Raw genomic sequence first — 12,372 nt, 5'->3', positions numbered from 1 at the left:
GATGTCTCTGGGTATTTAAGATCTTCTAATCTGTGGTTCACAGGCAGAAGAAAAGACTAAGTAATTTTAGGAAAACTTTCTGCCATTACCCCTGCACAAAGACTATCCAAGGTAATCATGTGATGCTTTGGGTGGGACCATGGGTCAGTAGTAGAGCATCTGCTTTGCATACAGATTGCAGAAATTACACTAGCATCTCCAGTTAGAAGGATCAGATTGCAGGTTATGTGAAAGACCTCTGCCTTAAACTCTGGGTGCCACAGCTAGTAAGATTAGGCAATACTGGTGTTGCTAGACCAATGGTCTGACTCAGAAGAGGGCAGCTTCATAGGTTCATCAGGCTCTACATAATTAGTGACATGACCAAAAGGTGGCAAAGAAATCTAAGACTATATTTTGCTTTCCCATGATTAGCACCCAAGAGGAAGCTGGAATAAGACAGTAACCTTATTGGTCCAAGCACTGAATGAAAGGTAACATCCACCTGTGAAGGTGTTGATATAGCAGGTAATACAAAGGTTCAAGAAGAGTAAGGGTTGCGCTGACCACAGAGGCAGCTTCATTCATGGAAGGAGTGACAGCAGTGACTCCTGCTCTTCAGAAAGGCAGCAACACCACATGGGAAGCTGGCTACCTTGTATTCCCACCTTGCCATCTGAGCCCATAGGAGAATAACATTGCATGCCTGTGCAAGATGGAACCAACCACTGGAGTGGAGCTTCCGGCATAGCCTAGGCCAAAAGGTACTGTATTTGATGACATCACTGTTCTGCATCTCCTAAAAGTCTTGACTATGCCCCTGCTTTTGTGGTACAAAAAAAAATGGTCGGGAATGCTGCCCTTTGGCATTGGCTGGGGCTTGCCTAGCCTGATTTAGACTGCTGTTCACAGATCCCAGATGTCTCAGACAGAAACACTGGTATGATTTTTTAAAATCTTTCCTTTAAAACAGAATATTATTTTCATTTATTAAGAAAATTACATCCCACATTTCTGCTCTCACAAGGGCCACCAAGGTGGTTAACAATTTAAAACATACTGGATACAATCACATTTTAAAACTATTAAAATCAAACACACACACCCCAAGAACACACATCATTAAAACAAACTAAAGCAGACTTTAAATACATACAAAGACGTAAAACAGCAATTAAAATATTGCTCAGGAAAAAAGGAACACTGAGGGAGTGCCAAAGGAAACTTTGGTGACTTGGCTGAAAATGCCCTCTCCTGGGTTGCCACCCACCTAACCTCAGAAGGCCAGATGAGTTCATAAGGGAGTAGGTGAGGTGGTCTTTCAAGTAGGTTGGTCCAAAACTACATAACGCTTAGAGGACCTTGAATTGTGCCCAGAAACACATTGGAAGCCAGTGCAGATGGACCACGACTGGAGTGATATGGTCCATATGACTCACTCCAGTCAACATCCAGTTTGCAGCATTCTGTACCTATTAAAATTTCCAAACACTGTTCAAGGGCAACCCACATAGAGCACTTTGCAGTAATCGAATCTAGATGTCAGCAGTGGTCCTTGTACTATGATTCTAAACAGTCTTTCCCATTGATTTCAATAGAAAGTGTGTCAATATGTCAGAAAATGAGAAAGCAGGCTTACAGTAAGAATCCTGGGGTTGTGGGCTGAACCAGTATGCAGAAAGAGTATCTTTGTAATACACATCAAGCACAGTATTGACTAGATTCCTATAGCTGGAAGGAGACTTATAGGCCATCTATTCTAACCACTGATCAATGCATAAGCAACCAGCAGAAGTTCAGGAGGCAGGGACATAGCCAAGTTTTCCCTGAAAGTGACATAACACTGCCATGTAAAAGCTTCTCCTTTTTTGCCTCCTGCCAGCCACCAGAGTGCTGGCGGGCAATGGGAGTGGGGGCAGTAGATCTCCCACCCCTAGCGAACAAATGGCAAGCCACAATGCAGGACATCCAAAGCTAGAACATTCCTGACAATATGGCCATCTAGCATCTGCCACTGCTTAAAGCCCTCCAGTCATCTAGCCAATGTCCACCATTCCTGATTTACCAAAGCATATATCTACCACAGACTAGCTGAATTAAAAAACAATGACAGTATTCTAAAATCATTACATGTAATTTATACCTCCTGGATCTCAGCTTACCAAAGCAACTTGGAATATGTTTTCCCACATCACTGTTTCTGCAATCTGCAAAATAAAAAGCAGATTTTTTTTCCAGAAAACCATTCTTTTTTGGGGGGACATCTATAGTCTGTCCTCTTTAGGGTTACCAAGTGAAAAAATCGCCACAGCGGGGGACTCCCGGCTTGCGGCTTGAGCGCGCGCGCCGCATGCACATCACCAGGAAGTGACGTGATGACACCGAGCACGCTGGGGGCGGGGCCACGACTGTCTGAGGGAAAACCATAGAGTTTTCCCTTGGATGGTCGTGGCCGGTGTCGTCACGTCACTTCCTGGTGATGTGCACATGGGGGTGGGGTTTCCCCCAGGCCCGATCCACCAGTGCCTTGGAACGGGCCTCTGGGGCGGGGGTTTCCCCACCCCCGGGGGGACTTGGCAAGCCTAGTCCTCGAGGCCTGGCTTGCACCAGTAGACACCCTTCAGTAGTATATGAAGAGGACAGCATTCTGGTCACAGGATAGGATGCAAATGTGGATAGAACTTAAGATGTAACAGAGACCTCTTCAGACTTAATAAGAGAAAACCAGCAGGAAAGGAGAAGCTGCATTTTGCCCCATTCTTTACCTCCATTTTGTTTGCCATAACCTTTCACAGCCTAGGGCCTACATATCTGAACAATCATCCTGGAAATTCACTGTTGATTTTACTAAACAATACTGGGCTAGATGGACCATTGACTGACTCAATATGAGGCAGCTTCATACATGTCATTGGGAACTCAAATGTGATGCAGACGCTATTTGAAAAAAATTACATAATTACCAGTTTGATCAATAAATTTTGTCAGCTGATTTGAGTTCTGTGTTGGAGAAAAGTGGGAGAAACTATTGCCAAAAAATGTAAATAAAATCAGCTTTCTAGCTTCTTGTGTTTTGCTGAAACCCTACTTTTGTTTCCATGTCTCCTGGAGTAAACTAAAATTTCTTTTAAAATAATTGTGCTTTCTAAAAAGCCTGTTTATGACATTTGTTAGTATTCCTCATACAGTGAAGTGTAGGACATCAGCTGAAGGACGTTTTTTAAAATATATTTGTGCTTTACATTTAAGGCAGAGTATATAGCTGTCCTGACAGCCATAAAGAATTCCTTTTCATTCATAAACACCCTTAATCAGGAAAACTGAGCAGAAAATTCATTGAAGGAAGCTCATAGGCTTTACTGGCCAACCACCATGCTAAACGCCACCACTGCTAGTTTTTAATTATTCTTTGTATGTATGTATGTTTGTATGTATGTATTTGCCATTTGCCCTGACCTCGATGGCCCAGGCTAGCCCAGTATCCTCAGATCTCAGAATTTAAGAAGGGTCAGACCTGGTTTGTATTGATGTGTGACCAACAAGGAGGTCCAGGGGTGAGTCAGGCAATGGCAAAGCACCTCTGAACATTTCTTGCCTTGAAAAGCCTATGGGGTTGCCATAAGTCAGCTGCAATTTTATGGTACTTTCTACCACCATGTATTATTTATCCAGAATACTGCTTGAGGTGGTTTTGTGAGATAATCATCAAGCTCATCAAGCAAAACAAGAGAACTTTGGATGCTGATCCTGTCTCTTTCCAAAAAACATAACATCCCCAAACAAAATTGCAGGTGCAAAATGTATTGGCCTTTTTCAACTTTATGATTGTTAGACCCCAATTCATAGTCTTTGAGTATCTAAGCTCCCAAATTACTAAAAATAACCTATAATATCAATACTAACTGAAGGCATAGAAGATCGCCACACCAGAAATATTTGAACTTTATATCAAGAGACTGATAATAAAATTTTAACAATAGGGAGAGCATTACATAGACAGGAGATGCATCTTTGCTAGGCTTGGAACAATAGAGAGAACACTGAGTACCTTGTATACTTAGCACTTGCTATTAAATCACAGGATGCTGTACATACTCCTAGAGGATTTGTGGTAATACATGGGAATATTCTTTTCTTACCATTGTTACCACAAAGGTTGGAACAACTAACTAACAAAGTTAAAATAACAGCAAGTTGGAAATGACCCCTTATAAGGAACCTTTTTACTATTTGTGGGTCTACAAAATCAGACTAGCTGTGTGAGGAACTATTTAAAACAACTTTAATATGAGGAGGAATGAAAACATAACATACAAGTGAATAGCTCTGAACTGTAAATTCTGTAATTAAAACCACCCTAATATACATCCTAAGTGTGAGCCAGAATTCAAAAGGAAAAGAGTTTTATTTCTTAGTAACTTCATATAGGGCAGTGATAATCCCTCAGGGGCTCAACAGCCAGTGTGACTGACATGCAACCTGTGTCTCTTCCCCACTGCAGCACCTGCCCCATTTTTCTAGAAATGTGAGCAAGGTCATTGCCTGGTAGGGCTTATGGTTGGCAGGTGGATCGCTCCTTGAAACAGCTGTTGCTGGAGGGACTGAAGGATGGGTAGGCTGTGAACTTCTCTGAGCTGTCAGCCTCATTCCAGGGATGGAAGTAAACAACCCTCCCTTCCTTCTCTGCATCCTCTGTGCTCTTATCTCAGAAATGGCCAGGAGGTCAACAAGCTTGACTGCAGAGAAAACAGAGTTAAACCACCACAGCAGCCACCCAAGGAAACAGCAAGATAGTGGGGTGGAGGGGTGGTTTCACTCTGCCTTCTCCAGGGGCAGCAGGTCCTCCTCTGGGCACCTTGGCAATCTCACTCTCTCACCTGACTGTCTGCATGTCTTGCTGAAGAGGGAGCAAGAAGACCAAGAGGGAAGTCCACCCCATCACTCCAGATACATAAGGACTGGCTAAGGTTCACTAGTGATGGGAGAAGACAACACAATATGCACATTCTGGTAATCTAGGCTGCGATCATACACACAATTAGACCTGCCATAGGCATGAATGCTGGGCGGATTTAAAGGACACGATCAGACAACAACGTCTGGGAAGCGCCCCGCAGCTGTTGGCAACCTGTTCTGCTCTGCCACAGAAGCAGAGTTAAAAGACACTGGGGAAAATCTGGTGGAAAATGGGTTGCGATGGGCCATGGATGGACTTTCCCCTGTCCGATCACTCCAGCACACTCTCATGGTGTCGGGATGGTCTGATCAGGCCATCCCAACTCCGTGCTGTTGGTTTTTTTCCCCCTTCTCAGTATGCGCATCATCACACAATCCATAGGAAGCCCTCAGTGCGGAGATGCGATTCCTCGTTTAAGCGTATCGGAAACAAACGGCAAAAGAAAAAAACTGACTCACCTGCCATTGCATCTGATCATGCAGTGGCAGGCTGTGCGCGCAGCTTCCAAGGACTGTGGGATCGCACAACTGCAGGTCAAATTCCTCTGGAGGAAATAGCCTCGCTTTCCCCCTCCCCCCCCATTTTTTCTGGCGCATGTGACCACAACCTTAAACAGTTATAATTACACAACAAGATTAATAGATGTATCTTATTGTATTGTGTTTTTGGTGTGGCAGCACTCAGGGCAGTCATGTGGCTCTCTTGGTTGGTGGTAATTGTGAGTGTAGATCTTCATACACTGCAGAGTGAGTTCCACTGGTTTAGGGTTATAGATCTAACAGGGAACAGAGGTTTATAAGATTATGTGTGGGATGGAGCAGGTTGAGAAAGAAGTACTTTTCTCCCTTTCTCACAATACAAGAACTCGTGGGCACTCAATGAAATGGCTGAGCAGTCGGGTTAGAACAGATAAAAGGAAGTACTTCTTCACCCAAAGAGTGATTAACACATGGAATTCACTGCCACAGGAGGTGGTGGCGGCTACAAACATGGACAGCTTCAAGAGGGGATTAGATAAATATATGGAGCAGAGGTCCATCAGTGGCTATTAGCCACATGGTATAGATAGGAACTCTCAGTCTGGGGCAAGTGATGCTCTGTATTCTTGGTGCTTGGGGGGGCAACAGTGGAAGGGCTTCTAGTGTCCTGGCCCCACTGGTGGACCTCCTGATGGCCCCTGGTATTTTTGGCCACTGTGTGACAGAGGCTGCAGTTCCTTACAGGAGGCCATTAGAGATGTTGAAATTAGAATGCCCAAGCCTCCTTTCATCCTCCCACGTTCCCTTCCCTTAGCAGCCTTCGTACTAAAAGATGTATAACCCTCCAGCTCCAGGGGTAGGTCGGTCCAAGTTTCTTGGACAGCCAGCACTTCTGGGGTATGATGCTGGCTGAAGATCATCGGACCTCTAGATAGCCATTTGAACCACCCTGCAATGTTCCACGAAATTATTTCCAAGACCCTTAAATATTTTGGCAACTTTCGCTCTGAAGCCAGTCATGCCGAGGTTGTACCATCCCGTGAGCTAAGGGACGTTGTGTAATTTGGATCCTGATCCAAGGGCTGTTGGACTGTCTCCTGGCCGATGAAGGATGCATTTTTGCATTAAGAACCAACTCAAGACAATCACTCTTCTGAATATAGATTCCTACCTTCAACATAATACTCTTGACTCAGTTGGACTCCACAGTAATTTGGAATTGTTCTCATGGTCACGTAGACATGCTGCCCTGCACTGACTTCAAAGCAATTAAATTGCAGTTTCACCTGTTTGGAGTACATATGTAAAAATTAAGTGAATTCCAGACCATGCAGAAAGATTACCAAAAAAGAGAACAACAGAAGACAGTTCCGAGGAGTTCTCACTGACTGCTTTGTTCAAACTTGTGAAAAGTTATCTGTTTCATTACACATCGTCATTTTGAATCATCAAAGATATACAAAGATAAGAGCATCCTGGCAGATTTTTCCAGGAGGAGTTTCCTCATCCTAAGAGCTTGTTATTTATTTCTTTATGCAAAATATTGGTTGACTGCTGTCTCCATAACTGTGCTCAGTGGTTCCCAAGTGCTTTCTATTTCAAAAACAACAGAGGTAAAACCCTAAGAGGGGAATTATTGGGGAACATCTTGCCAGCTGAACAATGTCTCAGCTGTGCTTCTGTCTCCTTCCTGTCTACAGATACAAAGGGTGTGATCCCACAAGCAGTTTGGCCCAACATAGCCACCCCTCCCCTCCGGATTAAATGGGCGCGGTCACACAGCCACATCTGTCAGGTGTCCCCCCAGGCATACTCACCCCATCGTAGCATGACTTGGACCTGGCTAAAAAGGGAACTGCCTCACGAGTGGTGTTTTTTGTTCCTCACACATTCATTGCGCATGGTCAGATGTCTGAATGCAGGGGAGCATGCACAAAATGGATTGGCAGTCTGAACCTGCAGATCTGTTTCTGCCACTGGAGTGGTGTTTTTTTTTAGTTTTTGCCTATATGTGTACATGCGCACATGCGTCAAGCATATGTGCATGCACATGAGCACACATGCATGCATATGCACCCACCAACATGTTAAAAACTGACTGAGCAGTGCACTCCATGGCTGAGGCACTGCAGTAATGTGGATGCTTGACCAGGGGATGGCTGCGTGTGTAACCTGCAGCAGGGTGTGCTGTCTGGATGATATGCCCTGCAACATTTTAAATCGGTACAATTAGAGGTGGTGCCATATCATGCCAAGCCACCAGTGTGGCCACACATCAGCACTCTTCAGCCTTGGCTTTTAGCCCATGGGTCTCAACCCATTGCCATTGAAAGAACAGGCTACTGGATTCCAGATATGATTTTATGGGGAGCAGTTGTTTGTTTGGTTTTTTTGTTTATTAATTGGCTTTTGCTTGTTTAAATTGTTGCCATTTTCAATCAGGTACTTTAGTGAGGCACTTTAGGTCCCTATCAGGGAGAAATGTGGGGTAATAAAGTGCATAAATAAATAAATAAGTCAATTCTCTGCTCCAGCAATTCCCTGTGAGAGCCAGTGTTTCCATGCACAGACACAATGCTCCTCCACCCACAAGCTTTTCAAAATTTCGGCAGAAGCTCTGTTTAACAGGATGCCCTTTAAAATTAACACACACAGCTAATACAGGGAAGATCCTTGTGCTGTGGTATGGTTGTTTCTGAAGCAACTTTTAAAAACCTGTGCAGCCAATAGGATTTCCATTCAGACGTCCTAGTGCAAAAAAGCCCCACCTGGCCCCTCCTACTTTCTAAAGATCATTTGGCAGGCACCAGGAAAGGGGTTGGAGGGTGCCATCGCACTCATGGGCTTCACACTGGGAAGCCTTGCGCATAGGCAAAACAAGAAGAAGGCTGCTTTCATATGGAAATCACTGATGACCTTGCTAGGTTTTCAAGTACCTAGCCACAAATCAGAATGACTCTCAAAAGAAATGTAGTCATATCAGTAAGACGCTTTTCATAAATATACAGTGCAATCCAAAACAGTTATTCCCTTCTAGGTCCACTGAAGTAAATTGGCCTAGAAGGTGGTCAGTCTGTATAGAACTGCTCTGATATTCAGTCAAAATACGAATGAATATCAATTAATTATCTTGTCGGATCAAAAAAATTGTGAGACATTTTGGCTGGAAAGAATATAATCACTTTCTCATGTATTAACATCTTTTAAAGATTTTTTTTAATGAAGGCATCTGGGAACATTGGCACAAAACTGCCTCAGCCCACACACACACACAGTCATGATTGTGCTTTCATAATATTGATGCAAATACAAGCTGCGTCATCTTTCAACAGGCCGACAGAATGATTAAAACCAGTGCCTTGCCCTCTTTTATCAGTGCTAAGGATCATACTTAAATAATTTCAGTCTCACTTTCTGTGGGCAATCAGGCACAGTCTCAGGGATTACTACTCAGCGATCAATGGCTAACAGCCAAGATCCAGGAACTGCCTGATGTAGCCAAAAAGGGGTCCTTTCAGGAATGCATTGGAAAGTGAATGGAAACAGCTCTGGAGCAAATTAAACTAAGCAGTGCCTGAGGCACTACAAGATAGTGCCTCAACTCACCAACAGTGTGCATTGCCTCTCCCTTGGCTTTCTCCTGCGAACTGACAACAGCGCAGGAGGGGATAACAGGTGAGCTGAAACCAACTACAGTCACCAATGAGGACTCAGAGGCAAGTGTCTCCTGAAGTTCTCCCAGAGCTGCCAGGCTTGCTCTTTGCCACGAGTGGCCCACCAGGAAATGTCCTGGTAGGTTAAGTGGCCAGTTCATCTCTAAGTTGCTTCCAGGAAACCTTCATCCCATGTGTTCCCCCTTCCTTTATACTGACAGATATGTTTTCAAACAGGTTAATACTAACAGCAATAGGGGCCAACTGGGTCCAGCTCTGGGGAGACAGAAGGAAAAACTGCTGGGACAGAGGTTGTGAGGAAGAATGTATGACTGAGAAGGGTTAGGCATCCCTTCCCTGTAATTCTGCCCTCCCTGTATCCATGTAAACATTATGAGTCCAGGGGAGGTCCAAAATATTTGTTCACCCAAGCAAGTTCCACTGATTGCTTCTGCACATATCACCACCAGCTTCATCGTGTCCTTTAAATCCGCCCAGCTGGCTCACCTTGGAGCTGCCCAACAACTGTTTGGATTCAGTAGGTGATATCTATCACCTTCCAAGACAGGGGAATTCTTGGGAACATATCTTGCCAATGTATACAGAATCTGGACTAAGCTTCTGTTTCCTTTTGTTGCAAGTATTTAAGCCAGAGATGCAAGCCATTTGGTGCAACCCAAAGAGAAAGAATCAAAGGTATCTTAGCCCTTGGTTCTCAGCCCATAGCTGATGCAAGGAGTGGAGAGCACATGGTGAGTTGCTGACAGAAGGGTACATCACCACCACAACAAGAGTTTATGTTGGACTTTGAGAGGGAAGTTTCTGAGGCTGTAGAAGATAGATTTGTTCCTAGGGAGATGGATAATGAAGCATCAATTTCAGTGATGTGCCAGGGTTGTACCATGATCATTTTTCTGCCTTGCCAGGAAATGCATTATACATTTTGCAAGTGCAAGCTTATAAGAATGCTTGAGGAGAAGGTGGGAGAACTCGAAGCACAAATCTGTACATTGAGGAACATCAGGAAGGGAGAAAGATTTTTAGACATGAAGGAAGAGGGGCTCCTGAGAGAACAGCAAGAGCTAGCAAATCCTGAGCAAGAGGAAGGAAATAACAACGAACAGGTGGGTTAGTGGAAGAATGTGACCTTGAGGAGTAAGATAATCAGGAAACACTCACAGCCAGTGGAGCTGCAAAATCACTACCAGCCGCTTCTGATGGTGGAAGATCAGAATAGCAGACTCCAAGATCAAAAGGATGTGACTGACACACAAACACATAGACTGAGAAGGAACCAAGCTATCCCATGGAGGAAGAGATGAGTAGTGGTGGTTGGTGACTCCCTACTGAGAGGGACAGAAGAAGTTGTCTGGAGACTGGACAAGGAATCTCGAGAGGTTTGTTGTCTTCCTCGAGCATGTATCTGAGATGTGGCTGAAAGAATTCCAAGACTGGTCAAAACCTCTGATCGCTACCCACTCCTGCTGATCCATGTGGGAAGAAATAATACGGCTTGAAGAAACCTTGAATTGATCTCCAAAGATTACGAGGCTCTGGGCAAGAAGGTGAAAGATCTGGGGGCACAGGTGGTGTTCTCCATTTTACCTGTTGAGGGCCATGGAGCTAGAAAGGAGAACAAGATACTGGAGGTGAATGGCTGGTTACGTAGATGGTGCCATCGAGAGGGATTTGGCTTCCTGGACCATGGTATGTACCTCCAACATGAAGAACTGTTGGCGATGGATGGGGTGCACCTTACAAAGAATGGGAGAAATGTATTTGCTGGAAGACTTGCGAACCTGATCAGGAGGGCTTTAAACAGGGGGTGGGAAGAAAAGGCCTGATGTTGTGCAGCATCCCCAACACTAAGTTCAAGAAAGAGAGTGACCAGAGAACAATGAACGTGAGAGAGGTGAGTTCAGTAATTTTCAGGTAAATTCAAAGGGACCTATAGTAGGAAAGGATGTCTGTAATCTGAGATATCTTTATACTAATGCACAGAGTATGGGAAATAAAAAGGAGGAACTTGAACTTCAAATATTGGAAAGTACGTATGATCTGATAGGTATCACTGAGACTTGGTGGGATGAGTCTCATATGGAGCACAGCGACTGAAGGATATACCTTGTTCAAGCAGAACAGAATAAACAAAAAAGGAGGTGGGGTGGCACTATATGTCAAGAATGAATACACTTGCACTGAAATTCAGAATTTTGAGAGTTGCCCTGTTGAAAGTGTGTGGGTAAGGATAGAGCGAGGAGAAAAAGAAGGGGATATTGTTGTTGGGATATACTACAGACCTCCGAACCAACCGGAGGAACTGGATGATGCATTTGTACAACAGCTTGCTAAACTTTCACAGAGACAGGATGTTGTGGTTATGGGAGATTTCTTTTTTTTCTTTTTTTGAGCCCCCGGAGGGGATTTTTTATTATTTTTTGTAAGACTACAAAACTACTACAGAAAAAAGGGGAGGGGGACTACATATATAGGATAAAGCAAAGAACCCACTACTAACTAAAAACCCAAGAGAGGAGATAATCAATAGCTTAATTACATCAAGTATCCCCTTCTTTTATGACATTATAACCCTAGTCAAATGTTTATAATATTTTACCATTTTCTTTAAATCTTAAAACTTAACTGTCTAAGAACAGTACACCCAATCATCCCATTTCAAAGTCCTCAAAGGCACAAATCAGAGTCCTTCAGCCTTCACGTCTCCTTTTCCCGTCTCTTCTGCAGCTTGTAAGGACTTTTTGGAGCTGCTGCCCCTTGCTCTGCCAGAGAGTCCTCCCCACTAGACTTGCTGCCCTTTTTTCCCATCCTCTGGCCTTCCCGACTGGACCCTTAGAAATTCCCGAGTTTTCAGAACAGAGTCAATCTTTTCTTTTTTATCCTTAATTTTGAAGGTGACGCCTTCTGTAATAAGCCATTTATATCCAATTGAATTTGTCTGAAGAAAAAGCACAAGATCTTTGTACTTCTTTCTCTGTTGTCTTATTTCAAATGGAATGTCTTTTAAAACTCTGATGGCATTCTCTCCCACTTTCAGGGATATTCCAGAAACTTAGAAAAAGCACGAGCTCTTTGTACTTCTTTCTCCATTGTCTTACTTCAAATGGAATATCCTTTAGCGTTCTGATGGTATTTCCCCCCACTTTCAGGGGTATTCCAGCGACCACTTTCAGGATTGCATCCCTCACATGCTTCTTCGAGAATCTTACGACAATTTCCCCACGCAGATTATTTTTCTTTATATAGCCTGAATATGATCTGTAAACCACATCCATCTCGCTCAGCA

General features: G+C 43.9%; 1 protein-coding gene across 1 annotated transcript in view; it reads right to left on the bottom strand.

Moving 5' to 3' along the window:
- The window catches only part of IL17REL (interleukin 17 receptor E-like), a 35,020-nt gene that overhangs the window by 17,844 nt on the left and 4,804 nt on the right, over window positions 1-12,372 (bottom strand). The window contains exon 3 of the mRNA XM_015417886.1: window positions 6,587-6,701. Within this exon, the coding sequence (XP_015273372.1) occupies window positions 6,587-6,701 (115 nt within the window). The remainder of the gene's footprint in view (window positions 1-6,586; window positions 6,702-12,372) is intronic.

The sequence above is a fragment of the Gekko japonicus genome, unplaced genomic scaffold (assembly GCF_001447785.1).
Source record: "Gekko japonicus isolate JY-2015 unplaced genomic scaffold, Gekko_japonicus_V1.1 scaffold528, whole genome shotgun sequence".
In the NCBI taxonomy this organism is placed as follows: domain Eukaryota; kingdom Metazoa; phylum Chordata; class Lepidosauria; order Squamata; family Gekkonidae; genus Gekko; species Gekko japonicus.
The sequence above is the reverse complement of the archived record's forward strand: the minus strand, read 5'-3'. Positions and strand labels throughout refer to the sequence as shown.